The sequence below is a fragment of the Grampus griseus genome, assembly GCF_964374135.1.
Source record: "Grampus griseus genome assembly, chromosome: 6".
NCBI classification, from domain to species: domain Eukaryota; kingdom Metazoa; phylum Chordata; class Mammalia; order Artiodactyla; family Delphinidae; genus Grampus; species Grampus griseus.
In genome coordinates this window covers 74,600,914-74,627,230 of record NC_139000.1, presented here as the reverse complement: position 1 = coordinate 74,627,230, position 26,317 = coordinate 74,600,914, and the positions used below count along the sequence as shown (strand labels likewise).

General features: G+C 41.7%; 1 protein-coding gene across 2 annotated transcripts in view; it reads right to left on the bottom strand.

Moving 5' to 3' along the window:
• The window catches only part of TEK (TEK receptor tyrosine kinase), a 102,659-nt gene that overhangs the window by 29,268 nt on the left and 47,074 nt on the right, over positions 1 to 26,317 (bottom strand). Inside the window, exons 3-11 of one of the 2 annotated variants that reach the window (XM_082657116.1) lie at positions 22,260 to 22,370; positions 21,243 to 21,395; positions 17,846 to 17,977; positions 17,229 to 17,369; positions 14,400 to 14,528; positions 10,935 to 11,086; positions 8,827 to 8,971; positions 3,991 to 4,152; positions 2,050 to 2,184 (exon numbers count right to left, since the gene is read on the bottom strand). In XM_082657116.1, coding sequence (XP_082513242.1) covers positions 2,050 to 2,184; positions 3,991 to 4,152; positions 8,827 to 8,971; positions 10,935 to 11,086; positions 14,400 to 14,528; positions 17,229 to 17,369; positions 17,846 to 17,977; positions 21,243 to 21,395; positions 22,260 to 22,370 — 1,260 coding nt within the window. The remainder of the gene's footprint in view (positions 1 to 2,049; positions 2,185 to 3,990; positions 4,153 to 8,826; positions 8,972 to 10,934; positions 11,087 to 14,399; positions 14,529 to 17,228; positions 17,370 to 17,845; positions 17,978 to 21,242; positions 21,396 to 22,259; positions 22,371 to 26,317) is intronic. The other variant, XM_082657117.1, reaches the window with a different exon arrangement.

The window sequence follows — 26,317 nt, the reverse complement described above, 5'->3', positions numbered from 1 at the left end:
TGGGCATTATGCTCCAGGTCTTATTGGTCTTTTCTCCATAACCTTTGCAAATTGAGAGAGGTGATGTCACCTCCTTTTGCTCTTCTCTAAAGTTTAAGTTCCGAAATAAGCCACCTGGCGTGGGTAGATAGGCTTACGATGACAGCAGACAGAGGGAGGACTGATGGTGTGCAGCAAACATGTAAACCTTCTACGCCTGTGCCTGGTACAGAGGAGCAACCCCATAAATGGTCCTTTCCCTCCCTTTGGGAGCATGACTTACCCTTCACCCCTCCCAACCTGCCCTCTCTCTGCCGTGTGTTCAGAGTATCTTCTCTCCCCTCCCCTCCCGGCCTTCCCAGCCTTTATCACTCAACCAACACACTTATAAATAGTGCAGCTGCCAAATGAATTTAAAAACAAACATCAGCAAAATTCAAATGCTGGGAAAAGATGAACCTTCAAGAATTCCCTTCCCGCCCACCCCTGAGAACTACTTTGAAATAGATTCCAAGACATCTCTAAATACATCCTGGCTGGAACATATTCTGAGAGCTGAAGACAGCACAGTACGGGTCTGTGAAGTGTTTTATGTTCTGTTCCATAAATACTTTCCATCTGAGTCAGATTATGGCCTTCCCCTTTTGATTCATCAGCTCCGCTCTAAGAGAGAATTAACTACCATTCGCCTTTTAGCAGCAACCTGATGACATATGAGGGGCCCCTTGGATCATAGTCATGGAGATTCCTTTATCCTCTAAGTCATATGTAGTCTCCAGTGTTATTTTTGGTATTTACTACCTGGTGGGTTCCCAGGAAGCCATTCCTTACTTGTGCAACGTTTCTACAAGCATCAGAGTAGCTACTGAGTTTCATTTGGTTCTTTAAGGATGCTGCTGGTCAGATGAACCCTAGGTGGGGAGTGTGGAGGGGAGAGTCTCTGTTAGGGATGCACAACCCCTGCAGAAGAGCCTGATGTTCTTCCTAGCTTCTCACTAAATCATTCCATATCCTTCTGCTTTTAGTAAATGGACTAAAAATAGGAAAACTCATCAACTGGGATAAGGACATCGTGCCTTTGGACTCCCAGGTAAAAAATACCTGGATATTTTGCTTCTCCCAGGAGAAACAAAAAGATATCTAGTCTGAAGATCTAGTACGGCAATGTACCTGATGCATTACCATGGGCAAGTTATTAACCACTCTGGGACTCTACTTTCTCCAGTTGCGGCGAGGGGGGGAGCTACTCTTCATTGCGGTGTGTGGGCTTCTCATTGTGGTGGCTTCTCTTGTTGCGGAACGCGGGCTCTAGGTGCATGGGCTTCAGTAGTTGTGGCATGTGGGCTCAGGAGATGTGGCACGTGGGCTCAGGATTTGTGGCACACAGGCTTCAGTAGTTGTGGCTTGCAGGCTCTAGAGCGCAGGCTCAGCAGTTGTGGCGCACGGGCTTAGTTGTTCCACAGCATGTGGGATCTTCCAGGACCAGGGCTCAAAGCTGTGATCCCTGCATTGGCAGGTGGATTCTTAACCACTGCGCCATCAGGGAAGCCCAGAACTGCTGTTCCATAGGTAAAAGCCTTTCATTCTATTTGATGTTTTCACTACGTGCGTGAATGACTTCGAAAAACTAGAAATTACTTTCGAAAGTAAATAAACTGGGATTTCTGGAGTACATATGCGGCAAGAGCGTGTCTTGGGCCCTTAAGATGGAAACAGGAAGCTGGTGGTAAAACTCGGGAGCCAAGACGGAGCACAGTTGCTGCTAAGTAAATCCCAACTCCTAAGGGATGTCCCTGCCTTCCTGAAGGGTCATCTGCTTCCTTCTCTGTCCCGGTGGATTGCTGCAGACTCCCTCCCCCAGGGAGACAGACCAGGAGTGCAGCCCAAATAAAGGACCAGTTTGGCTCCAAGCTGCTAGCCTTCCTGTCACTTTCCCACCCATTCAAAAGCAAACCCCTTTCCACCACCATCCCACTCACCCACCACCACCCTTCCTGGTCTTCCTTCCTCTTTCCCCTTCCTCCCCCACCCACCCAGCTCCTGAATAAATGCCTGTTTGCTTCAACTGACCGATAGAAGCTGTTGTGAACCGCCTCACGGGTCCAGGATGCCCTTCCCCGCCCTCTCCACGCCGGACCAGCTGCACGCAGAGCTCGTATTCTGTCCGAGGTTCCAAATAGTTGAGGGTAACAATCTCATTTGTCACTGAGAAGAGGGAAAGTTCAGGAAACTTAAGTTGGCAATCTTTTACATTCTTTAAACTGGAATGTTGTTATTGTGAGGTGAACTAATGTTTGGTTTTTAAAAATACAATGTCTGAGTAGAACAGAGAGGCAATCCCATCTTCAGGGCCTCAGTGTTCCTAATATAAGGAAAATAAGGCTTTTTCATGTAAGTGTCTCTGTGCCACTTACACATCTCTGCTCTAGTGTGTTTGTCTTTTCATTTGTAGAGTAAAACCACGCAAATCTTCAACTATATGGAATACCAATCAGATTTAGGGGAAAAACTCAATTAGAATAATATAAAATAACCTCTGTTTTCAAGTACCTACAGTGATGGCAATCAACCTATCAAGAGAAGAGACTCTTTGAGGGTATGCTTCCAATGACTAGACAGTGAACTTGTGATGGTCATGTCCTAACAAATGAAGCATTCTGAAGTACTTGAAAATAGATCCCGTAAGCAAATGACATATGCTTCTTTTCTCTTTAGCTATTCTATTTTGCCATTCTGTTTCTCTGTCGATATTGCAAAGGTAGATTTTTGCCTTACCATATGATAAATTCCTAGTTGGTAAGAAAACGTATTGGACTGTGTTTAAGGGTTTTTAGAAGACCACTTCGTAGATGTCCACAAAGAGAGGATGGATTATTAACACCATGTTTTTTTAAAAAGCTGCTTTTTAAAAAGACCTAGCCATCCGCAACAGAAACAGCAGTCCAGCAAATCAGCCTTATGTTGCTGGGATTCTGAATTTTGGCTGAATCTTCAAAAGAATGTGAAGAGCTCAGTAATGATACCAAGACATCATTCAATATACCCCAATCAGCTAGTATTATTAAGCCCAAATCCCTCTTTTTCTTCTCCTTTTCTGTAACTTTGATTATCGACAGCTCATGGGTAGAGGGCGCTTTTTAGGCAATCACAGCCATGGTGAGACTAAAGTATTGGTGGCGGGCTGCACATTCCCTACAAGCATGACAGCGGCAGGTCTCGCTATAAGATGGTGCGATTAAAGCAGCTGGCTCAATAGATGATGCCCAGCTTTCTTTTTTAAAAAATGTGATTTTTGCATCATCATGCAACAAACAGAATTGTCATTTGTGTTTCAAAATAAATTTAATTTACAAATAAATACATTTAACTGTTTTCATGAACTTTTGACATTTTATTACATTTTGGGTTTTTTTCCCCAAAAGTTGGGGGAGGGGCATGTACCTCTCTTTGCCCACATCCCCTCCTCTTCCTGCCACAGCCCAAACTTTCTGGTCCAAATTCCTCTCAAAACCTCTGTGAGTTAGGAGCCTGCAGGCAGGGCAAGACTCAAATACGAAAAAGAATAAACAACTTGATACAGCAGCAACAATCACCCCTCAGATGTAAGCAAATTAAGTCTCTGCCTTTCCAGCAGGCCCTGGACTTGCCTGTTACCCTATTCATGGCATAAACTTGTATCTTTCACCATGACCAAGCAAGATAGAGTCAAAAAGGGATTAGAGATCCAGAGAAGCCTGGAAAGGAAATATTGATGCAGATAGTAACTCCTGACACAGGTGTGTTCTGTGTCCCATTTTACATCATGACTTCCAAAAAGATAGCCCCAGAACTCAGAGGACCACCCCCCGCCCCCCAACTCCTTCTTGAATACTCTGAAATGGAATCCACTGCTACAGCCCCGAACTGGGGGTAGAGGGTTGAGACTGGGAGAGAGGATTTCTATATTTGGGGAAACATTTTTTTTTCCTGGTGCCCCATCTCCAGCTGGAGCCTTTCCTTTCCAAACCTTACCTTGAATATGCCGCCAAGCCTCATAATGATTAACAGGTTTGTAGAGAAGCTTCTTGGATTTGATTGGTCCATCCCCAAAGTAAGGCTCAGAGCTGATGTTGATGACAGCAAAGTTATGTCCGGTGTCAATCACGTTTGGGGCATTCAAGGGCTTTGGAAGAACTAAATAAAGTGTCAAGAATCAGATCGGTCCTTACACTTTGGAGTTTTACTGCTGTTCTGAGATGGGGGTAGAGGATGAGTGCCTTTACACTCCCAACAAAGCCCTCTTAGAGTTCTCTGCTCAGATTCCATGCAGTTGCCGTCTCTGTGATCTCCTGGTTTGCTCTTGCCCCTCCAACTCACTATCCACAAAGTACTTTCTTAAAATACAAGCACTCCTCTGCTCAAGACCTTTCAATGGGTTCCCACTACGTTTCGAATAAAATCTAAAATTCATACCATGACCTGCCAGGGATGATAGAGCCCCTGCCTCCTCTCCAACTTCCTCGTTCCCTCACCTAATACCCTCCAGTCCTAGTGACCTTTCAGTTCATTCAACTAACAATGCACCAGGCTCCTTTCTGTCTCTGGTTCTTTGTTGAGACTGTTCTCCTGCAAGGAATGCTGTACACCTCCCATGATTCTGCAGTTAATTCTTACTCATCATTCATCCCTCAGCTCTCATGTGAGTTCCTCACAGGGGCTATCCCAGAACCTTGGTTAGGCTCACGTGTCATACCCTTCCACAGAACACTTTCCTTCACTGCAATTTTCAGAATTTATTATTCTTAGTAATTTGGTGTGATTATTGAATACCAGTCTTCCTACTAGACCACCAGACTAAGTCTGTCTTTCTGTCTGTCTGTCTCTCGGGTCTCACCGGGCTAAGATTAAGGTGTTAACAAGGGCTGTGTTCCTTTCTGGAGGTTCTAAGGGAGAATTTGTTTCCTTTTCAGCTTCTAAAAAACATCTGTATTCCTTGACTCATGGTCCCTTCCTCCATCTTCAAAGACAACAGAGTCATGTGTCTCTGACCCTTCTTCCATTGTAATATCTCTTTCTGACAGTCTTTAAAGACTCCTGTGATTAGAGTGGGTTCACCCAGATAATCCAGAATAATCTCCCCATGTCAAAGACGATGTATTCCCAATGGGACTGAAAGAGCACTCCCAACAAGGTGAAAATTGGTTCTTGGGGAAAGAAAAATTCTTGGATATCACAATGGTTTGTGGCTTTCCTAAGGGCCACAGTATATAAACAGATTTATAGTATGTCCACAATATTAAGCAAGTTCTGGTTTGAAAGGAAAGGACATCTTGTCAGGCTGTCAGTACCCCCATTTATTCAATTGTAGAAGTAGCCCAACTTGCTTTGAGTCTTACTGAGCTCCCGTGAGTCAGAGGTCCACCAGAATCCTGGGCCCTGGGTCATCGAGAACACTTATGGGAACGGGGTGGCCAAGAAAGAAGACAGACAGTGAGTCTATCTCTTCTGCTCATGCGCACACTCCATTGTGTCACTGGACTTCACTTACGAAATTCAAAGATAAAATTTCAAGTTGAAGACAATAGAACATTAAACCAAGTGCAGGGCCCTGTGTGGACAGGTCATAAACCCATGAAGCCAGCCCTGCACATCACTCTTCCTGTATGAGAGGAGGGTTGCTGGGTCCAGCTCACATGCAACGGGAAGGGATTACACAAGGTCATGAATTCCACAAGGCAGGGGTCATGAAGGGACACGTTAGATACTTCCTACCTCATCCAATATCATTTGTCTCTTTTGACTTGTTCCTTTCTCCCTTGCACTCTATAAACAGTACCTGTATTTGGAGATAGGGTCTCTAAAGAAGAAATTAAGTTACAATGAGGTCTACAGTCATTCCTAATCCAATATGACTGTTGTCCTTATAAGGAGATTAAATTAGGACACACACACAGAAGGAAGACCATGAGAAGATACAGGGAGAAAACAGCTGTCTACAAGCTAAGGAGCAAGGCCTCAGAAGAAACTAACTCTGCCAACACCTTGATCTCAGATCAAGGTGAGATTACCTTGATCATCTAGCCTCCAGAACATCGAGAAAATTAATTTCTGTTGTTTGAGCCGCTCAGTCTAGTGTACTTTGCTACAGCAGCCCTAGCAAACTATTACATATGAATATAACACAATTTACTTATCCTTTCTAATGGTGATGGATATTTGGACTCTTAGGAATAATACTCCTCAGAACATTACTGAAGATTATTTGTTTTTCACATATGAACTCATTTCTTTTGAGCATAAACCTAGGCGTAGAATTATCAGGTCACAGGGTAGGTGTATGCTTAGCTTTAATATATATTGCCAGTTTTCCAAAGTGGTTGCTCCAGTATGTACTCTGGTAGTAAAGTCTAGTACAGTCAGCCTTCTGTATGCAGGTTCTGCATCTGCAGATTCAACCAAGAGCAGATCAACATTCAGGGGGAAAATTTAAAAAAACTCCAGAAAGTTCTAAAAAGCAAAACTTGAAATTTGCCATGTGCCAGCAACTATTAACAAAGTATTTACATTATAGTTACTATTTACATAGTATTTACATTGTATTAGGTGTTACAATAGTCCCCCTTATCTTCAGGTGATACATTCAAAGACCCCAGTGGATGCCTGAAACTGCAGACAGTACCAAACCCTATATACACTATGCTTTTTCCTGTACATACATACCTATGGTAAAATTTAATTTACAAATTAGGCACAGTCAGGGAATATTCAAATTGCCAGCATCACATTATTAAGTTAAATAAAGGTTACTTGAACGTAAGCACTGTGATACCATGACAGAGGAGATGGTAACTTAGACATCTTCTAAGTGACTAATGGGTGGCATGCATGAGACAAAGGGAGGATTCACATCCCCCGGCAGGATGGAGTGGGACAGTGTGAGATTTCATTATGCTGCTCAGAACAGTACACAATTTAAAACTTATGAATTGTTTATTTCTAGAATTTTCCATTTAATTTTTTGGGCTGCAGTTGACCGTGGGTAACTTAAACCGTGGAAAGTGAAACCACAGATAAGGGGGGATTATTGTTTAAGTAATCTAGAGATGATTCAAAGTATACAGGAGGATGTGCGTAGGTTGAACGCAAATACTATGCCATTTTATATAAGGGACTTGAGCATCAATGGAGTTTGGTATCCAGGGAGGTCCTAGAACCAATCCCCTACAGATACTGAAGGGCAACTGTATCTCTGTATCTATTTTTTTTTTAATACTATGATTAAAGACACTGCTTAACTTACCTAATGGCTATTTCCATCTTATATCTGTCAATATGACAGTGAACAGGCACCAGTGACTTAGAACTAGAGAGGTTTCTGTGCACTGATGTTGTGTGCTGTGTCTTTTATTTAAAAAATAAAAATTAGAATCAGTAACTCTTCTGAATCTTGGCAACATGGTTTTTTACTTATTATTATTTACTTTCCATGGGCAGCAAACATTTCAAGAAGCTTAAAAATAACATAATTTGTCTTGTCTGTATACCATTTCCTTTCTTCCAAGAACATGTATGATGTAAGAAATTATTTTGATCGTGTTAATGTCCTACTGAATAAAACAGATCTGGGATTTTCCAGTAATCCAAAAAAACATTAAAGATTCTGAGGTGTTTTATATGGGTTCTCAGGGCAGAGAATCCAACTCTGTGAGGCTGTATTTATGCTCGTACTGTTCTTGACCTTTTTTAAAAATATATATATTCTGGGTAATTACATTCAGTTCATTTACAGAAATTACCTCTGGGAACAACCAAAGCTTCCTAATCAGGTAGTGAAGTAGTTTATATACTAATCAGCTTCTGTTATCTTGCTTCTTTATCTTAACACAGGAGTCTCAGAAAGCAAAATGATCTACAAAAGATGATGCAGGGTTTGGAGTCAAGACCAGATTCAAAACTAAGATTGGCTGTTTGCCAGATGTGTTACCTTAGATGAGTTACCTAAACCTTCTGAACCTTTTTCTTGAATGATAAAGTGGGGATAACAATACTACTGTACATTGTACTCATAAAATTTAAATAAGATGAATGAGCACTTAGCTCAGTGCCTTTCTAGAATATATACCACAGAGTTGTTAGGTGTTTTTGTCTAAATGAATTAAAAAGTAACTTCCAAATTTAAAATTCCCTGTTGTATCTCTGTACACCAACCAAGCTAACTTGGATTTACTTCCACTTTATTTCTTCCCTGCAAGCCTCAAAGGTACACACATCCACTTAACTCTGAATTTTGAAATACTAATTCATAGTAGGAAGAATATTCAGAACTCTGAATATGGGAGAAAATCATTCATGTTAATTGTATAGCATAGCCTGGGCTTCATATTAAGTGAGTAGTCCTCAAAATGAAAATTCTCCAAATTATTCTCTACAGTGAATAGGAAGTCACGAGAATGATAAAGTTAAACTTTTTACAAAATAAAATCACTACCAGCCACTTTATGCCAGACACAATTCCACTATTTAACAAATCTTCGCAATAACCCTGAGTGGTAGATAAACTAAGCTGTGTTTACAAATAAAGAAAGGCTCAGAGAGGTCAAATTCATTTGCTCAGGGCCACACCCAAGTTTACTAGCTGTTAGCAATGAAAACCAAACCCAGGGCTATGTAACTCCAAAGGTCATAAACTTAATCCCTCCTTTCCATTGTAATGCACATAATTTTTTTTTTTAAGGTTTAGTGTCCTGGAGAACATCCAAAAGGTATTTTAGTGGTCAGAGAGCATTTCCATTTAGAAGCAGCACCCAGTGATACATAAACACAGCACCATCAAGGTTACAAGCTCTTTCCCTGGAAAATGGACCTTACCTTTAACAGAAACGTTGAAAGGCTTTTCCACCATCCCAGCCACTGTGTTCACACTGCAAACCCAGACTCCTGAGTCAGGGGGCAGGATCCGGTGGATTGTGAAGGTGGCCACTGAGAGATGACCCGTGTGGTTAAAGTCTTTTGGCTGGAAAGGTCAAAAAAAAAAAAGCTTCTAGATAGGTATAAACACAAAGGTTCTTAACACTGACCCCATCGCATTGTTAAATAAGGAGTTTTCTAGGGGAGATTAAGAAGATCATTGCAATGCTTGTATAAGCATTGGCTTATTTCCAAAGCTATTGTAGTAGCCCTGAAAGTTTATGTTGGATTGATGCCCTCGCAGATCCTGCTGTTGTATTTGTGTGTTTGGGAGAGTGGGGCAAACACTTCCAAGCAAAGAGTCAAAGTCCTTCTAAACTGCTTCTGGTAACATTTGTTCCTTTCTGGTCCAATACAGAGATGGCTGGGTGAGAAGACAAAATGGCTTCCTAAAGTGTTTGAGGGGCTGCCGAGTATGGTATTGTGGAAAAAGTCAGGGCTCCGAAGACACGTGGACCTGAGTTCACATCCCAGCTCTGCCACTTTTGACCAATTCCTTAGTTACTTAACTTCACGCAGCCAGTTTCCACTTCTGCAAAAAGGGGACAGGTAATGTAGAGTAAGATGTGTATAGTATGGTCAGCCCTCACTAGATGGTAGCTGTGACTTCCACTAACTCATGGATACTCCAACAAGATTTTGGAAGCGGTCAGTTGGCTTCTGCTACCGAAAGGATTGTTTGAGTGGAATCAGGGACATCTGACGTGTGAACATTCTACATATCCTGCCCCCAAGAGGTCACTTGGACCTGCCTTCCGGTCAAGTTGATTTTCAGTCATCTTTGAGAGAAAAATAAGATAACTATTTCAAAATCTTAGGTAAGAAAATACATCAATTTCCCGAAGATCACTTGTGACACAGAGAAATTTGAGGTAGTTCCTGTCTCTGCTGCATTTGGGATTGTTGGAACAGGGAAGGGAAACATATCGGAAAAGTAGCTTATTCCTTTCCAGCAAAGAAGAACGTTGTGATAGCACCCTAACCAGTGGTAGACACCAACAGTGAGGACAAAGTGCAGAGGCAGAGACCCAAGGTATGTATTCAGACCTAAGGGATTCCGTGGATCATAGTTTCTGGATTGGAGGTGTGGGATCAGGTCTATCTAGAGTCAAACGGGTTATGCTGAACTCTCCTCTGCTTTTTGTCAAAGCTAACAACACCCTAGCTTAGGAGGATGCACGCCATGAATGGAATCTAGCCTTTAGCAGGGTGAGTGCTACACTGAAAATATCTAGTAGTATCAGGAGGTCAGATTAAGAATACAGCCACTATGGAGAACAGTATGGAGGTTCCTTAGAAAACTAAAAACAGAGCTACTATATGATCCTGCAATCTTACTCCTGGGCATATATCTGGAGAAAACTACATTTCGAAAAGATACATGCACCCCAATGTTCATTGCAGCACTATTTACAGTAGCCAAGGCATGGAAGCAACCTAAATGTTCATTGACGGATGAATGGTAAAGAAGATGTGGTATATTTATACAATGGAATATTACTCAGCCATAAAAAAATGAAATAATGCCATTCGCAGAAACATGGATGGACCTAGAGATTATCATACTAAGTGAAGTAAATCAGAGAAATACAAATATCATATGATATCCCTTATATGTGGAATCTAAAATATGACACAAATGAACTTATGTATGAAGCAGAAACAGAATCATAGACATAGAAAACAAACTTATGGTTTAGAAAGCAAACTTATGGTTACCAAAGGGAAAAGGGGGAAGGGGAGGGATAAATAAGGAGTTTGGGACTAGCAGATACAAACTACTATATATAAAATAGATAAACAACAAGGATTTGTTGTTGTTGGGAACTACATTCAATACCTTGTAATAACTTATAATGGAAAAGAATCTGAAAGAAATATATATGTATAACTGAATTAGTTTGCTGTACACCTGAAACTAACACAACATTGTAAACCAACTATACTTCAATTTTTAAAAAGGCTATAATTTGTTCTACAAAAAAAAAAAGAAAAAGAATAACTCTTACATGGAGCACTGTCCCATCTGGCTTCACCAGGGTCATTTCTTCATTAGCAGGTAGCGGCCAGCCAGATGCTTTGCAGATGGGGTTAAATTTACCACTGTTTACTTCTATGTGATCTGGCAAATCCTCTATCTTTGGAGTCATCCTTGGCATGCCTGAATGAAGGAAAGAGCACTGTGAAATCTAATCTTTAACACAGCAGAAATAGAAATAATAAAAGTAGCTACCATTTAGTAAGTCATGCACTGGGCAAGAACTTGGCAAATATTATATTGTTTTATCATCACGTAATAAACTTGTGGGGTGGGTGCTATTGTGGTTCCCATTTTAAAGATGAGGAGACTGAGGCTCTGAGTTCAGGTTGAAGCTCAGATCTTTTTTTTTTTTTTTTTTTTTTTTTTTGCAGTGCGCGGGCCTCTCACTGTTGTGGCCTCTCCCGTTGCAGAGCACAGGCTCCAGACGCGCAGGCTCAGAGACCATGGCTCACGGGCCCAGCCGCTCCGCGGCATGTGGGATCCTCCCGGACCTGGGCACGAACCCATGTCTCCTGCATCGGCAGGCGGACTCTCAACCACTGCGCCACCAGGGAAGCCCAAGCTCAGATCTTTATGACTCCAGAATTCACACTCTTTGGCCATAATGATGTACTTTCTCAGTGGACCCAGGAGATACAGTCTCAATATTGAAAAGATCACCAGCACCACATCTCTGCAGATCTTACTGTCCACTCCCTCTCTTGCTTTATAAGGGAATTTTTTTTACAAGAACAAAAACTAGTTCTTCTTTCACTCTGCAAGCCCCCAATACTGCCGATCAACAATATGTCAAGTTTTGATATCTGAGAGATGTCTCATTAATTGGGAAGTCTGCAAGTGGCCGATGATTAATTATATTCACATTTACATCGAAGAAGTAAAGTGGAATAAAACCCCCCCAAATCAATTTCCCATCAATAGCCAAATAAAAAATATTGCTGCCAACATGGAAAGGAAAAAATGTCTCTGGTATCAACAAAGGCATCAGGAGCCCTTGCTTGTTATCTGCAGAGTAGAGAATGAATAATCCTGAAATATAACAATTTTATTCTGAACTGTAAGGTCTTAGAGAATTTGGGAACATGTGTAACTAAATGTAAGACATGACTGAAAACAGTCCAACACTTAGTAAAGAATGTAGGAGACGGAGATGCACTTAAAGCAAATAAGGGAAACATTGGAAAAGTGGCTTAGTCCTTTCCAGCAAAAAAGAACAGCCGTCACCTACATGCTGTTCCACATCAGCGGTGGGTCAAGGTAAACACATCAATATTGATATTTTATATTGATATCCTATTTCTCAGGCCTAGAATGAAACAGGTAAAGTGTATGGAACAGGAGGGAAAAGGATCTAATAGCCACAAAGATAATTCCTTGATATATCTGCAGACTTGGAGAGATTGTGATTAGAAAATTTGCCAGACTGTTCAGCCTACACAATTACTGCCATCGGAATTCTTCAAAGTGCTTTGACATTTTCAAACCATATCTTTCCTTCATTGTCCCCTTGCAGTTTCTGCAGCTGGATGGGGGTGGAGGAACAGCTAGAGGGTGGAAGAGGGTGTGAGGGAAAGGGAGCTGCTCCCCAGAAGCCCGGAACCTGGTTCTAAGTTTGAGATTCTCACACTTTTTGTAACATCAGCCTTAGAACAGAAAGGAGGAAGTGGTGCAGAAAATTCAAATCATTAAGCTTGTTCATTGCCCACTTTCAATCCATGTTCTGGCCCACAGCCTTTCCTTCCCTTCCTAGACCCTCCCAGATTCCCGCCCTGTAACAAAGTCCAAACACTGGGGAAGAGGAGAAAGTATAAAGCTGACAAGCTAAAGCCTTTGAGAAAACAGTTGGTATTTCCCCACATATTTGCTCTGATTTTTAAAACTCACAGGCAGAAGTCCATAAATGTCTTACTATTCTGAGTGTAGATTTCACTGGACATACGTTATTTATATTTGACTGAAAAAGTAATATATGTTTATTATTTTTAAATTTTGAAAATATGCTTCTTTGGATTTTAAAAAGTATATTCTAGGGTAAGCGTTAGCAAACTTTCTTGAAAGGACTAGATAATAACTATTTTCAGCTTTGCAAGCCCTATGTTCTCTGTGGTAACTCCTCAACCCTGTTGTGTAAGAGCAACCTTCACGATATATTGTAAACAAATGGGCATGGCTGTATTCCAATACATTTTTTTTTATGAGAACAGATAGATGTTCTATCTATCTAAAAAGGAATGAGATACATACTGACATGTGCTACAATACAGATAAAACTCAAAACAAGTATGGTAAGTGAGAAAAGCCAGCCACAAAAGACCATGTACTGTATGATGCCATTTATAGAATAGGAAATATCAAGAATAAGTAAATCTGTACAGGCAGAGAGTAAATTAATGGTTGCCAGGTGCTGGGAGGAGGAAAGAATGGGAGTTACTGCTAATAGGTACACATTTTCTTTTGGTAAAATGAAAACATTCTAGATTATGGTGCTGGTTGCACAACTCTGTAAAAGCATTCAATTTTACGTTTTAAAGGGATGAACTTCATGGTATAAAAATTATACTTCAATAAAACTGTTTTTAAAAAAAAGTACACAAGGGACTTCCCTGGTGGCACAGTGGTTAAGAAACTGGCTGCCAATTCAGGGGACATGGGTTCGAGCCCTGGTCCGGGAAGATCCCACGTGCTGCGGAGCAACTAAGCCCATGTGCCACAACTACTGAGCCTGAGCGCTAGAGCCAGGAGCCACAACTACTGAGCCTGCGAGCCACAACTACTGAAGCCCACGTGCCTAGAGCCCATGCTGTGCAACCAGAGAAGCCACTGCAATGAGAAGCCCGCGCACCGCAACAAAGAGTAGCCCCTGCTCGCTGCCCATGCGCAGCAACAAAGACCCAGCACGGCCAAAAATAAATAAATGAAATAAATAAATTTATTTTAAGAAAATAGTACACCAGATTTGGTTTGTGGGTGTTTGCTGACTTCTGCTCTACGGTAATTCTGAACTAGAATTATTTAAAACTTCATTTTGAGGATAATATTTTTCATTTTTTTCCTTTCATTATATCTTTCTTTTAAAAAATATTTTTTATCCAAATCCCTTCCACATAATTCTTCCACTGTTGTGGATATCCAGGGAAAAGGCTGGTCCTAGAGAAGAGAGCAAAAGAGGTAGGCAGAGTTCTCAGCTGGCCAGTTATCACTTAATGTGCTACAAAGAACACATGGTTTATTCCCTAGTGGAAAGGCCAGTGTGAGAGTCCATAGAAAAGATTCAGAAAGCTGTCCTTTAGAACATGGGATATATTCTTCCCTACTTCAGGGTGGAAACAGAAGGAGTTTAAGAATCTTGGGCTAGTGGGGCAAGAATTATGCCAGAAGAGCTTGGTTCAGACATGCTGAACCTGGCCCTGACTACAGTGTTACCTTGCTTTACCTTCTTTCTCACACTGGAGCCCTTGGTGTCCCGGAGAGCAGAGGCATCCTTGGAACCGATCACACATCTCCCCATTGGTGCAACTGCACCTAAGCTTACAGTCTGGTCCATAATAACCAGGCTGGCATGCTGTAAACAAAGACATCAAAAACCAGTGTTAAGATAGGGAAGGAGGAAAACTCAGGCTATAGGTGGCTAGTTTTACTTTTTTTCTCCAAGCTACCAAGTAGTATTAATTATCTGAATTACCAAGAAGTTAAAGGGTTGAGGAATTCTGCTTCCAGGAGAGTTGAATAAGCTCCTACCAGGTCACCCTTCTCAAAAATAACAACTCTATTTTAAAAACAACTACCTGAAAGCACTGAAGAGTGATGGGAGGAGGGACAGAGGGGACCACACAGGTTCTGAGGGGAACTGAAATTTGGAAGATGGGAATGGTGTGCTCCCCACTTTCAGCTTTTAGTCTAATGGTTGGTACAGTTGACATTGTGTGGGGAAGCTAGGACTCCAAAGAAAACCTGTAGTCTTACAGACAGAGGAATCTTAGAGGACAGAGTCAAAGCAACTACAGCCTCTGGGAAGTGAGAGGGAAAATCTAGAAAGGAAGAGCCGAGGGAGGAAGTCCCAAATCTTTGGCTGACCCCAGAACCACACATGTTAAGTGCAGACTTGAAGCAACCCAGCTACGGCTAAAAGGAATGAACTGAGTTTGAGTTGATGCCTGAGAGTCAGAGTTTGCCGTTTGAGTCATACCAAGCTGATTGCCTGACAGGACATAATGAAACAAAATCAACATTGTTCAGAGAAATATATCATATTCCAAGTCTCCTCAATGTAACATTCACAATGTCCAAAATACAATCAACATAAGAAGAAATGGAAAATTCTGACCCATTCTCAAGGGAAAAGAAAATCAACAGAGACCAACTTGGATGACCCAGATGTTGGAAATAGCAGCTACAATAACTACGCTCAGTGAAGTAAAGGAAAATATGCTCACAACAAATGAGACAATTAGAAATCTCAGCAGAGAAATATAAACTATAAAACATAACCAAAAAGGCATTCTAGAACTGTAAAACATAATATTTGAAATAAAGATTTCACTGTATGGATGTAGCAACAGAATGGCGATGACAGAAGAGTCAATGAACTTAAAGCTAGATCAATAGGTATTCAGTCTGAAGAATACAGATAGGGAAAAAGAAAAAAACGATTGGAGCCTCAGGGACCTAAGCGACAATATCAAAAGGTCTAACATACGTGTAATTGTAGGTCCAAGGAAGGAGTCTGGGAGAACACTAAAATATCTCAATTCATAAAATCTTAGTGATTTCTTGAGCCAGATGTGGGCTGGAATGTTAATAAAGGTACTCCTATAAATCTGGGTCTAGAGACATATTCACCATGAAGTTAATGAAGCTTATGTTCTAGACTCCTCACATGCATGTAACCCTTCTGGGCCCTAGCAAAGTTTTCATATATGCACATGTTTTTTAAAATTTGTGTATGATTTTTTAATAGTCTTTAAGGAGGAACTGGATCTACCCCTACTCGGCGGCACCTTTTACTTTAAGGTGTACATTTCTGAGACCATGTGGGATTCCTCTACGGCTAAGGCTCCCTCAGTGTTCCACGGGGGGCAGATACAGCATTTAGAGGGAACTGACTGAGGTTTTGCAGGTAGTTGAAGCTTACTTTTGTGTAACTCTCCTCTTTGTCCTCTTACTCTAAGCCCCTAGAGCTATGCTGTCCAGTATGGTAGCTGATAGCCATGGAGGGCTATTGAGTTCTTAAAATATGGCTAATCCAAATTGAGATTTCAAAGACTCAGTATGAAAAGAGGAATGTAAAACATCTCATTAATATTTTTTCTATTGATTACGTGTTGCTATGGTAATATTTTTGATATATTGGGTTAACTGAAATATTACAATTATTTCAACTGAAATATTACAATTATTTCACCTGTTTCTCTTACTTTTTTAATGTGGATACTAGAATAATTTAAATTACATATGTGGTTTGTTTCTATTTCTACTGAACTGCTCTGTCCTAGAGCACTGTTATCAAGTGGCTGGAGACCCCATCACAGCTCCCAACAGTGCCAGTTGTGGAAAAAGCTGATTTTGTGAGGCAAATACTGAAACACCATTGAGCTCTGCCTAATCCACCAGGTTAGCACCCATTAGGGAAGGTCTAGCATATTTGGCCACAGGTTCATGTTAAGTTACTGTGTGATAGTTGATGTGAAAAGCTTATTGGAAAGTAGATGGGAAACACATACCTCTGAGCTTCACCAAATGGGAAAATATATATTTAAAAGGGTAGAAGGAATCTTCGAGTAGGTGAAGTTAGTATTGCTTGTGTAAGGTCCACGGAAGATAAGACCTTAACTTCCTCGATTTTCAAATCCCAAATCTTACCTGGATCTGACCTAAAAGCAATGATATTTATGATGCACTGAAGATAACAAATCTTCTATGGGTTTCCAACTCAAAGTGTGGTCTGAAAACCAAGAGCATCACCTCGGAGCTTGTTAGAAATGCAGACCCTCATGCCCCAGTCCAGACCTATGAAATCAGAATCTGTTTTAATAAGATCCCCAGGAGATGTATATGAGAAGCACTTTCTATGAGGTCCAGAGTCTTAACATGAAAGCATAATTAACTTTGGATGAAGATATCTTTGATTCAAAACCCTGTAATTCAGCAATAGACAGTTGAGTGAGCAGTCCAGGTATGTCCTACACGATGATTTCCAGCAAGCTGGATCTCCTTGGTATACCTGCTAGAACCTTTTCTCTTTAGGGGTGTGACTGGTACATACCTTCATTGCACTGCAGACCCTTCCAGCCTGTGGCACAGGAACACCCATAGGGGTCTGGGAGACAGAACACGTAGGACTTGCATCCCTCTGGTCCACTACACCTTTCTTTACAAGTTCTGCCAAACGTGTGCAGTTCACAAGCTGTGGGTGAGAAAAGGATGATTCAGAGGCAAATATGCAGCCCTTTGAAAACGCAGGATTCTTCTTTTTAAGGGTCTCTCCTAGACCAGTGAACATGGAAAATAATCCAACGTAAGCTGTGGAATTGTCAGTGTAAACACACCCTTATGGCCCATTTTATAGATAATGAAACTGCCTCACAGAGAGGATACTCCAGGCACAGCCCCCAGTAGTGCAGTTTGCGTACTGCACAAACCTAGGGAGAGGCGTTCACACCACAGATGTCGTAGATTTGTATACTTATTACAACTTTTCAGTGGTTGACAATAAAGAGTCTTTAAGAAAGGGCACTTTTTTTGAATTTACTCAAAGGTACCATATGGGCTCACAGAGGCCATTTAGCTTCCATTCCCAAATGGGTCCAGATCTAAAATTCTAGATCCAGCAACAATGGCTTTTTAAATCCACAGGTTACTCATCAAGCACTTTTGACTTACCCTTCTCACATGTTCTCCCCATGAAGCCAGGAGGGCAAATGCATTCTCCGGTATCTTCGTGGCAGATCCCATTGTTCATACAAGCAGTGCAGACACGGTTACATTCAGGTCCCCACTTCTGAGTTTCACATCCTTTTTTTAAGGAAAACAAGACTATGGTGAGTGGAGCAACTTCATTCCCCAAAGCTTTATTGAGCACCTGATACATGTTAGTCATGTGAGTGGGCACTGGTGAACGAAGATAAATAAAACACAATCTCTGCTCTCTAAAAGCTAAGAGTCCAAGGTGGGAAACAGACATGTGATAGAAAATAATGATAACGACAAAGACAGAAGTACCTAATTCTGCCTTAGGGTTGGAATAGGGCATAAAAGAGGGCTTCTCAGAGGAGGTGCTATGTGCGTTGAATCTGCAGGACCCACTAAGTGACAAAGAAGATAAGGCTGGAGAGCGTGTTCTGGGCAAAGGCTAGGTTGGGAGGAAAACACGGCATGTTTGGAGAGCTGCAGTTACGGTTAGAGACAAGAGCAGTGGTTTTCAAAGTGTGACCCCTGACGAGTAGCATCACTATTACCTGGGAATCTGTTAGAAATGCAAATCCCAGACTCCCATCAATGACCTACTGTATGAGAAACTCTGGAGGTAGCCTAGCAACCTATGCTTCACAAGTGTTTCAGATAATTCTGAGGCGTGCCAGAGTTTGGGAACCTCCAGTGTAAAGAATGTGGAGAATAACCCAAATGGGAAAAGAATCTGAAAAAGAATAGATCCATGTATATATGTAACTGAATCACTTTGCTGTACACCTGAAACTAACACAAAATTGTAAATAGTTCAATATAAAATAAAGATTAAAAAAAATAAAGAATGTGGAGACAGAAGACAGCTAAAAGGGGAAGCAGGAGCTAGTAGCCCCCAAATATTTTTCAGGTAGAAAACATATAAGAAATGAAGCAAGATACAAAATTGAAAGTACAAGAATGGTAAAATGCTTCTAGATTCGTATTTCCTGGTTCTTTCTCTCCAGCACTTGGTGATTTCAGATTGTTATTTAGGATACCTTCTGATAAGGAAAGCTCAGGGGGAGCGGGGTAGGGTGACCGTTTGTGGTCAGGAATTTAGTTTAATTTTTCTTCTGAAAGGAACTAAGGTCTTTGTCCCTGAATATTAGTCTCGCAGTGGTAAACTTGGACCTGCGCCTACAGCTTATAATATTTTTGCCAAGAACTCCTAGTTATCAGTATTTTGTCTAAAATAATCAGGAAGACTGTCAACACAGACCCAGTCTTACAGGCAACCACTTAATTAATAAAGCTACAAAATGTCTCAAAGCTACTCTTTACATGCCTTAATATATAAAGGGAAAACTACTTCTGCACAATTAGTGATTTCTGGAGAGCCAGACCACAGATTATCTTCACATGATGAAGACTAATGATGGCAGACACTGGAGATGAAAGGGGTTCTCCTGTTACATTAAAGTATGTCTCTAACCCTGCACCGATCTGAAGACCTGTCCCAGCTTCACTCCTAATCCTGGGAAAGAGGAAGGGATTAAGCTCAAGGAAATACTTAAGGTGATCTCTTAGAGGGATGCAGAAGACAGGAAAAGAGTTCCTTGATAAGCAACAAGTATGCAGTTAGGCTTCTGTTATTTTCTTCAAAAGCCTCGTGGTTTTGTATTTTAGGAAACCATAGATCCGTGGCATACAGAGAGAAATCCTATAAACTTAATGTTTTCGAGAAATCTTTTGCCATGGAGAGAATTTACGCCGAAAAGAAATCCTACACATATAACCAGTATGATTTTTAATACACATCTTTAAGCACTGACTATTCCTAGGGTTCAAATCTACCTGGAGAGATACCTTACAGTTATGAGAAATGAACAAAATGCCTTCAACTGTACCGCATTTCTTGGTAAACATCAAAGAGGTCAAAGGGAAGGAAGTAGTTTTAAATAGGATGGTTGTGGCCCACCTCAAACTTTCTTAGAATGATTTTGGATATTAGCGGTGCTTCTCAAACAGTTTTATTGAAATAAGAGCCAAAGAGAATGAATGTGCTTCTAGCCATCTGAAAAGGAGACAACCTGGAGATCAAAATGTGTTTGAAGTCTTTTGCTTTATCTTAAAACTTCAGGGAAATTTAAAATTCAAATCTATGATAAGTCATGTTTGTTTTGTCATTTAAAAAAAAAAAGCTTTAAACCTTTTACCACATATCGACATTTGATGTTTTTGATATTGCGTGAAAATCTGCCAATTTACCCCAGACTATGAGTGCCCCGGGTACATGGTGCTATATCGCACTGGAGAGACCATCTTAATGAAATGAATGCAAATTGTGTCCTTGCCATTCAGACTCTCCGAGAGTAGAGAGGAATGAAAGGGGATTTCACCTGCCCAAACTAGATGAACCACACTTTTCATATGTCTATTTTCATATCGCAGTATCTGTTTATCTATTTATGTATGTACCTGCTCTGCTTGGGAATTACCCAAGGGACAGTGATTCATCTTATTATCCTTGTATTCTCAACACCAGCACAATGCCTGGCAGAGACTTAGAATCAACACGGATTTGTTGCATGAATGAATGAATGCATAAATATAATGCAAAGCAAAATAAGTACTCTTCACAAGTTAGCGATGCTAATCATTAAAGGAATGACAGGGCATCCCTAGTACTCAGACCTGAAGGCCTGAACATTTAATATCATGAATACCTAACATAACTGGAGAAAATTCAGGGCAAATTTTTTGCTTTCTATAGATCAATTTTTGTAAAAACCACTGGTGACAGTTACTACCCACTTTGATAGTTATAATGGGGGAGACGTTTTCACCAGTTCTAACTCTTGCGTTTTTCAAACCTGAAAACAGAAATCACATTTGAGAATTAAATGATCTGGAAAGTTGGGATTTACAGGAAACTTAAGGTTTAACTAGATACTAGGCCAACCCAGAAGGCCCAACTCATCTCCCCGTAGCAGACACCTTTTGGGGAGACTGTCCAGCTCACAGTGATTACCATTCTGTATGTAGTATGCGGCTCCACCCTTGTCTATAGCTCATGGGTCTAGGCGAGTAGACACCTGACATGTGTCAGGCCAATCTGATTGTTCATCCTGAGAGTTCAACATTTAGAAGTATAAGAAACATCACTGAAGCTAAGTTAGGGTCATGGTAGCCTCCTAAAGTCCACCCACCCTCCCCGGTGCTGAGCCCCAGACCTTCCCTGGAAGATCTTTTCTGGAATTTGCTTATCAGCTTTTCCATCGATTTTTTAAAGTCTTCAGTATACTTTCAACTAATCCCTGGTTTTTGCTTAAGTAGCCAGAGTCAGTTTCTGCTACTTCCAACTAAAAATCCTAACAACCACACCATCACTTACTCCGGACTATTAGCCTGGTGAAGGCCGAGGTGAAGAGGTTTCCTCCTATGTACCTGGCCGAGTACACTCCAGCATCCTGGGGCTGAGCATGAGGCAGATGCACTTCTAAAATATCAGGTACTTCATGCCGGGGCACTGAATGGATGAAGGAACCTGTAAGGGAGAAAAGTGGAGAACAATGGGTCTCACTCAAACACTCCTGTTTCCTTGTCTGCCCCCTCCACGTGATCAGCTTTCTCTGGCCTGATATAGAAAATGTGCTCTAGCGTATTAGATGGGGGGGAGAAGAATGAAAAGGCTGAACTATCGAATGCTCTCCCAAAAGTTGAGAAAAGTACGGTGTTGGAGCAGATAGGTTAGTCTATAGGATCTACCACCAAACACATGAAGGTGAGGGTAGCCTAAATTTCTCATCTTCTGCAGGGAGAGGCAAACCGACAAAGCTGGGGAAAACGTCAGGTAAACTTGCCAACTAATCATTTAAGAGATAACTAGAATCACTACTCCAACCTGTAAGTCATTCATCCACAGAACTCAGAAGAGTCTCCATCAATATTCCAGCGGCATCAGGCAACTGCCACCAGGTGGCGCCAAACTGTAGTCAGACCCAGACAGATTTGGGTTGCGCACTTGGACCCCCAGAACCCCTGCCAACTGGCTTTCCAGGTTCACTCTGGTCATTTCCTTAGCCTTGCAATCAAACAGCATTTTACATGGCAGAATTTGAGACCCCACATATTACATCATGATGGGACTTTCTTGTACGTTCATTTTTCATATCGTATACTTGTAAATGTACAATGTAGGTAGGTGCATTCATCTATGTATAAAAATCTCCACTTTAATTTACTTAAGTAACCAAACACGTTACCTAAGACAGCTTCTATCATAGAATCTGATTAGCTTGCATCATAGTAGCTTTACTTCAAACATCTGCCCCCAAGACTGCAATAAGATGTTTTACGCTATCTGATGTCTCGCACAACAGTGTCGGAATGACACAAAACACATACTCACCGTTTTTGTAAATCACTGCATCTTCTTCTTTAATCAATACCTTTTTGAAAGATATGTTCACATTATCTCCCCTGTCCACAGTCATAGTTAAAGTAGCTGGTAGGAAGGAAGCTTTTAAAAGAGAGAGAAAAAACAAATGAGAAAATGAGGTTATATATCTTTTCCAGGAACAAATGAACCTTGAATCAGAAGATGAGGCCTATGACTTGGCAGGAGTCAGCTGGTTTTCATGAGAGCTTAGAGGGCTACACTGCGAAGGCAGAAGATGCCTCTGAACCATGCTCAGAAGGACCTGAGCTTTGGGTACCTCTGCTTGTTTTCCTCAGCGCCTGCTGACCTGGGCACAGTGCCCTGGAAGACTCCCACACAGATACCGTGGTGCAGATAGTGACATGGGGTGGACCCAGAGGGAGAGTGGTGGAGATCAAAGAGCACCGTGAGCCCTGGAATTAGACAGTCCTGGGCTTAAGGCCACCCTCTGCCACTTACTGAACCTTTTTTTTTTTTTTTTTTTTTTTTTTGCCGTACTCGGGCCTCTCACCGTTGTGGCCTCTCCCGTTGCGGAGCACAGGCTCCGGACGCGCAGGCTCAGCGGCCATGGCTCACGGGCCCAGCCGCTCCGCGGCATGTGGGATCTTCCCAGACCAGGGCACGAACCCGTGTCCCCTGCATCGGCAGGTGGACTCTCAACCACTGCGCCACCAGGGAAGCCCTACTGAACCTTTTTGACCCAGTTATTTCACCTCTGAACACCTCAGCTTCCTCATCTGTAATTTAGGAGTAAAAGTATTTACCTTAAACGGTTGTTAGGAATAGTAAATGATGTATGCCAAACCCCTAGGTGCTTAGAAGAGGTCAGGATCCTTCCCAAATATAAACAAAGGCCACGCCGCTGTGGTGACACGTGCAGCGTGGCCATGAGTGGCAGGGAAGGCAGGCAGGGGACCTCAGGGGCCGCCTTCTGGGGCTCCCTCTCACCTGAGGAGGTGCTTCATTTAGCAATCTAACCAAACAGCTGTTGCTCTCTACGACATGCCCTTAGGCTCCTGTGAGAACTATCTGACCACTTCAGGCTGTTGTTCCTTTCTCTGCGGTTTGTTTATATTTTCTGCTCCTTTGTGTGAAGATTGTTTAGCTGACCGTGGGACTTCTCGCTCAGCATTGTATTCTGAAAAGGAACTGAGATTCTCCACTCGGCTCAACTCCAGTGTGGCTTTACGTTTTCCCCATTCTGTGTTTTTTTTTTATTATTTCAGACTTTGCGCCTCTTAAGCTCCCTGTTTTGGGGGTCGGAACACAGTCACACCAGAGTTCCCCTGCCACCCAGCTGGCCACCTCCCGCATTCATGGCTCTAGGTGGATCGTTCTCTGCTGAGGACTCACAAAGTGCATCCACAAGCCAGCCTTGCACCTTGGGCTTCCTGATGACACAGGAGTCCGACCTGTACACAGTACGCATAGACTGATAGTCATGTGACTCGACTGGATCATGAAAACTATAAGCCCCTATTGACCAGGCATTGTTCTAAGCACTTCACACACATTTAATTTTCATAATATCTCTAGGAGATAGGTACTACAATTATCCTACTTTTACAAATGGGGACATCAAGGTCCAGAGAGGTCAAGTAACCTGTTCAAGGTTACACAGCAAGCTCACAGGAGAGCCAGGATTTGAAGCAGGTAGCTCAGCTCCAGAGGCCTTTCATAGGTCATATAACACCTTCTTTTAGAAATGAGATTGCTGAGGCCTAGGTTATGGGATGACTTGCTTGAGATCATTTGGATTGATTAACTCACAGACCTTAACTACGAACACAATTCACTTATTCCTTAAGCGGTGGAGAAGAAACTAGAAGGTAGTAAAAGTTATAAACAAAGACGCTTCTCATGGATGAAAAACAATTGAGCTAAATTTCAGTTGTCTCCTTTAATTTAATGATAAATAAAAACTGAGAGTAATAATGTCATTTTAGGTCCGTTGTTATTTTGTATAATTTCATAACAGCCCTGTGAAGACCAGATATCCAGAGTCTGTCAGTGTGGAGATGGAGTTAAGGGTGACCAAGTCCCTCCCCAAAGCCTTCTAACAATAAATGTGAAAGTTGAGACACAAACTCAAGATCTCCACACTTGTTCCAGACATCAGCCCTCCAGACCCATCCTACTCCGGGCCCGGCATCCTTACCTCTCACTTCCAGACATGCTGAACTGTACTCAGTCCCTCAAACAGATCACATGATCACTCACGTCCAAGTCATGAACTTTCTCCCTTCTCTTCTGCTCCTTCCTTTCCCCTGTGTCTCACCAAGTCCTAGTCATTCTTCGGTCTCCATTTAGATGTCACTTTCTCCAGGGGCCTTACACAATCCTGGAATCCAGGTTAAGTGCCGTCATACTGCCCTCCATATACCCTGTCCTTCCCCATTACAACCCCACTCATACGAGGCTGAGCATTCCAGGAGGGTAGGCTCATGGCGGTTTTCAAAGGCAACACAGGGATCAGACCCAAGTTTACCTTCCCAGGTCCAACACGGGAAACCAGGTATATGAATGCTTTTAGTTACAATAGTTATAAGACTTACCTACTAATATGAAATCATAATAGTCCTCATCAGATATGCATTTGGTAATGATTAAATTACATAGCAATGTATAGAAAATTGCTAGGGAGATGTCAGGCACATAATAAGTATTCAGGAAATGTTAACTTTGTTGTGTTTCCCACGTGTGGCACAAATAGAGGTTTAAGAATACTTGTGGGGGGCTTCCCTGGTGGCGCAGAGGTTGAGAATCTGCCTGCTAATGCAGGGGACACGGGTTCGAGCCCTGGTCTGGGAGGATCCCACATGCCGTGGAGCACCTAGGCCCATGAGCCACAACTACTGAGCCTGCGCTCCGCAACAAGAGAGGTCGCGATAGTGAGAGGCCCGCGCACCGCGATGAAGAGTGGCCCCCGCTTGCCACAACTAGAGAAGGCCCTCGCACAGAAACGAAGACCCAACACAGCAAAAATAAATTAATTAATTAATAAACTCCTACCCCCAACATATTCTAAAAAAAAAAAAAAGAATACTGTGGAATGAAAGAATAGATGAATGAATCCGATTTCAAATTTTCCTATTTTCTTCATACATTTAACATGCTCATTTGAGTTATTTAGATACAAATGGCTCCTCTCGGTCAACTTCACAAATCATGTTTGGGAAATTGGATGTTCTTAAAGCAAAGCCATTTCTCAAATGAAAAGAGGAAGAAAAATAACCTAGGTTTCTTCCGATGGAACACTCTGTAATAGATCTTCGGATGTGAAAACGTTCCAAACTTCATTTATACCTCCCTATCCCCAAATGCAATGTGCAGGGAGGTTTGAAAAAACTGCTTTTGACTTTTTTGGATGATGCCATTGATAAAAATCCCTTTGGCCATTTGGAGCATGTGAGCCAATTTAAGCTGTGTTTTGGCACATCTCAAATGGATTTTCCACTTCCTCCCCAGATGCACGAGTCAGCAGCAAAGCAGGGATATAGTGATGTTTATCCTATCCTGCTGTGTCCCTAGGCGGGCACTCCTGAGTTCCCGTGATGTTTTACCAGGGAGTTAAGAGCGTCATGAAGACACAGTGTTGGAGGTTTTCTTGACTCACCATAAAGGATATCACTTTCCTTACACCATATTTCAGCCATTGGATGGTCAACAAAAGAAAATCAGTTCAACAGCTTGAGATGATGTTGTTATTCAAATACAGGAGAGAAAGTACTTCCTATTTTTCTATTTTGTCTAAACCTCCATAATTATGTTAAAAGATGATATTAACATTTTCCACAGTTGAGTAGCAAAAATAATAGTCCCACTAAATTACTGCTCATTCCAAGGCACTAAATAATGACAATTACTGAACATTTACTGTGAGCCAGATAATGTTGATGATTTCATTTGATTCTCAAATGTACGTGGTAAAGTCTCTATCCCCATTTATTTTTTCAAATGAGCAAACTATGATTTCAGGTAAGTAACTTGCGCTGGGTTATACCAGCAGTTGCAGAGCTAGGCTCAAA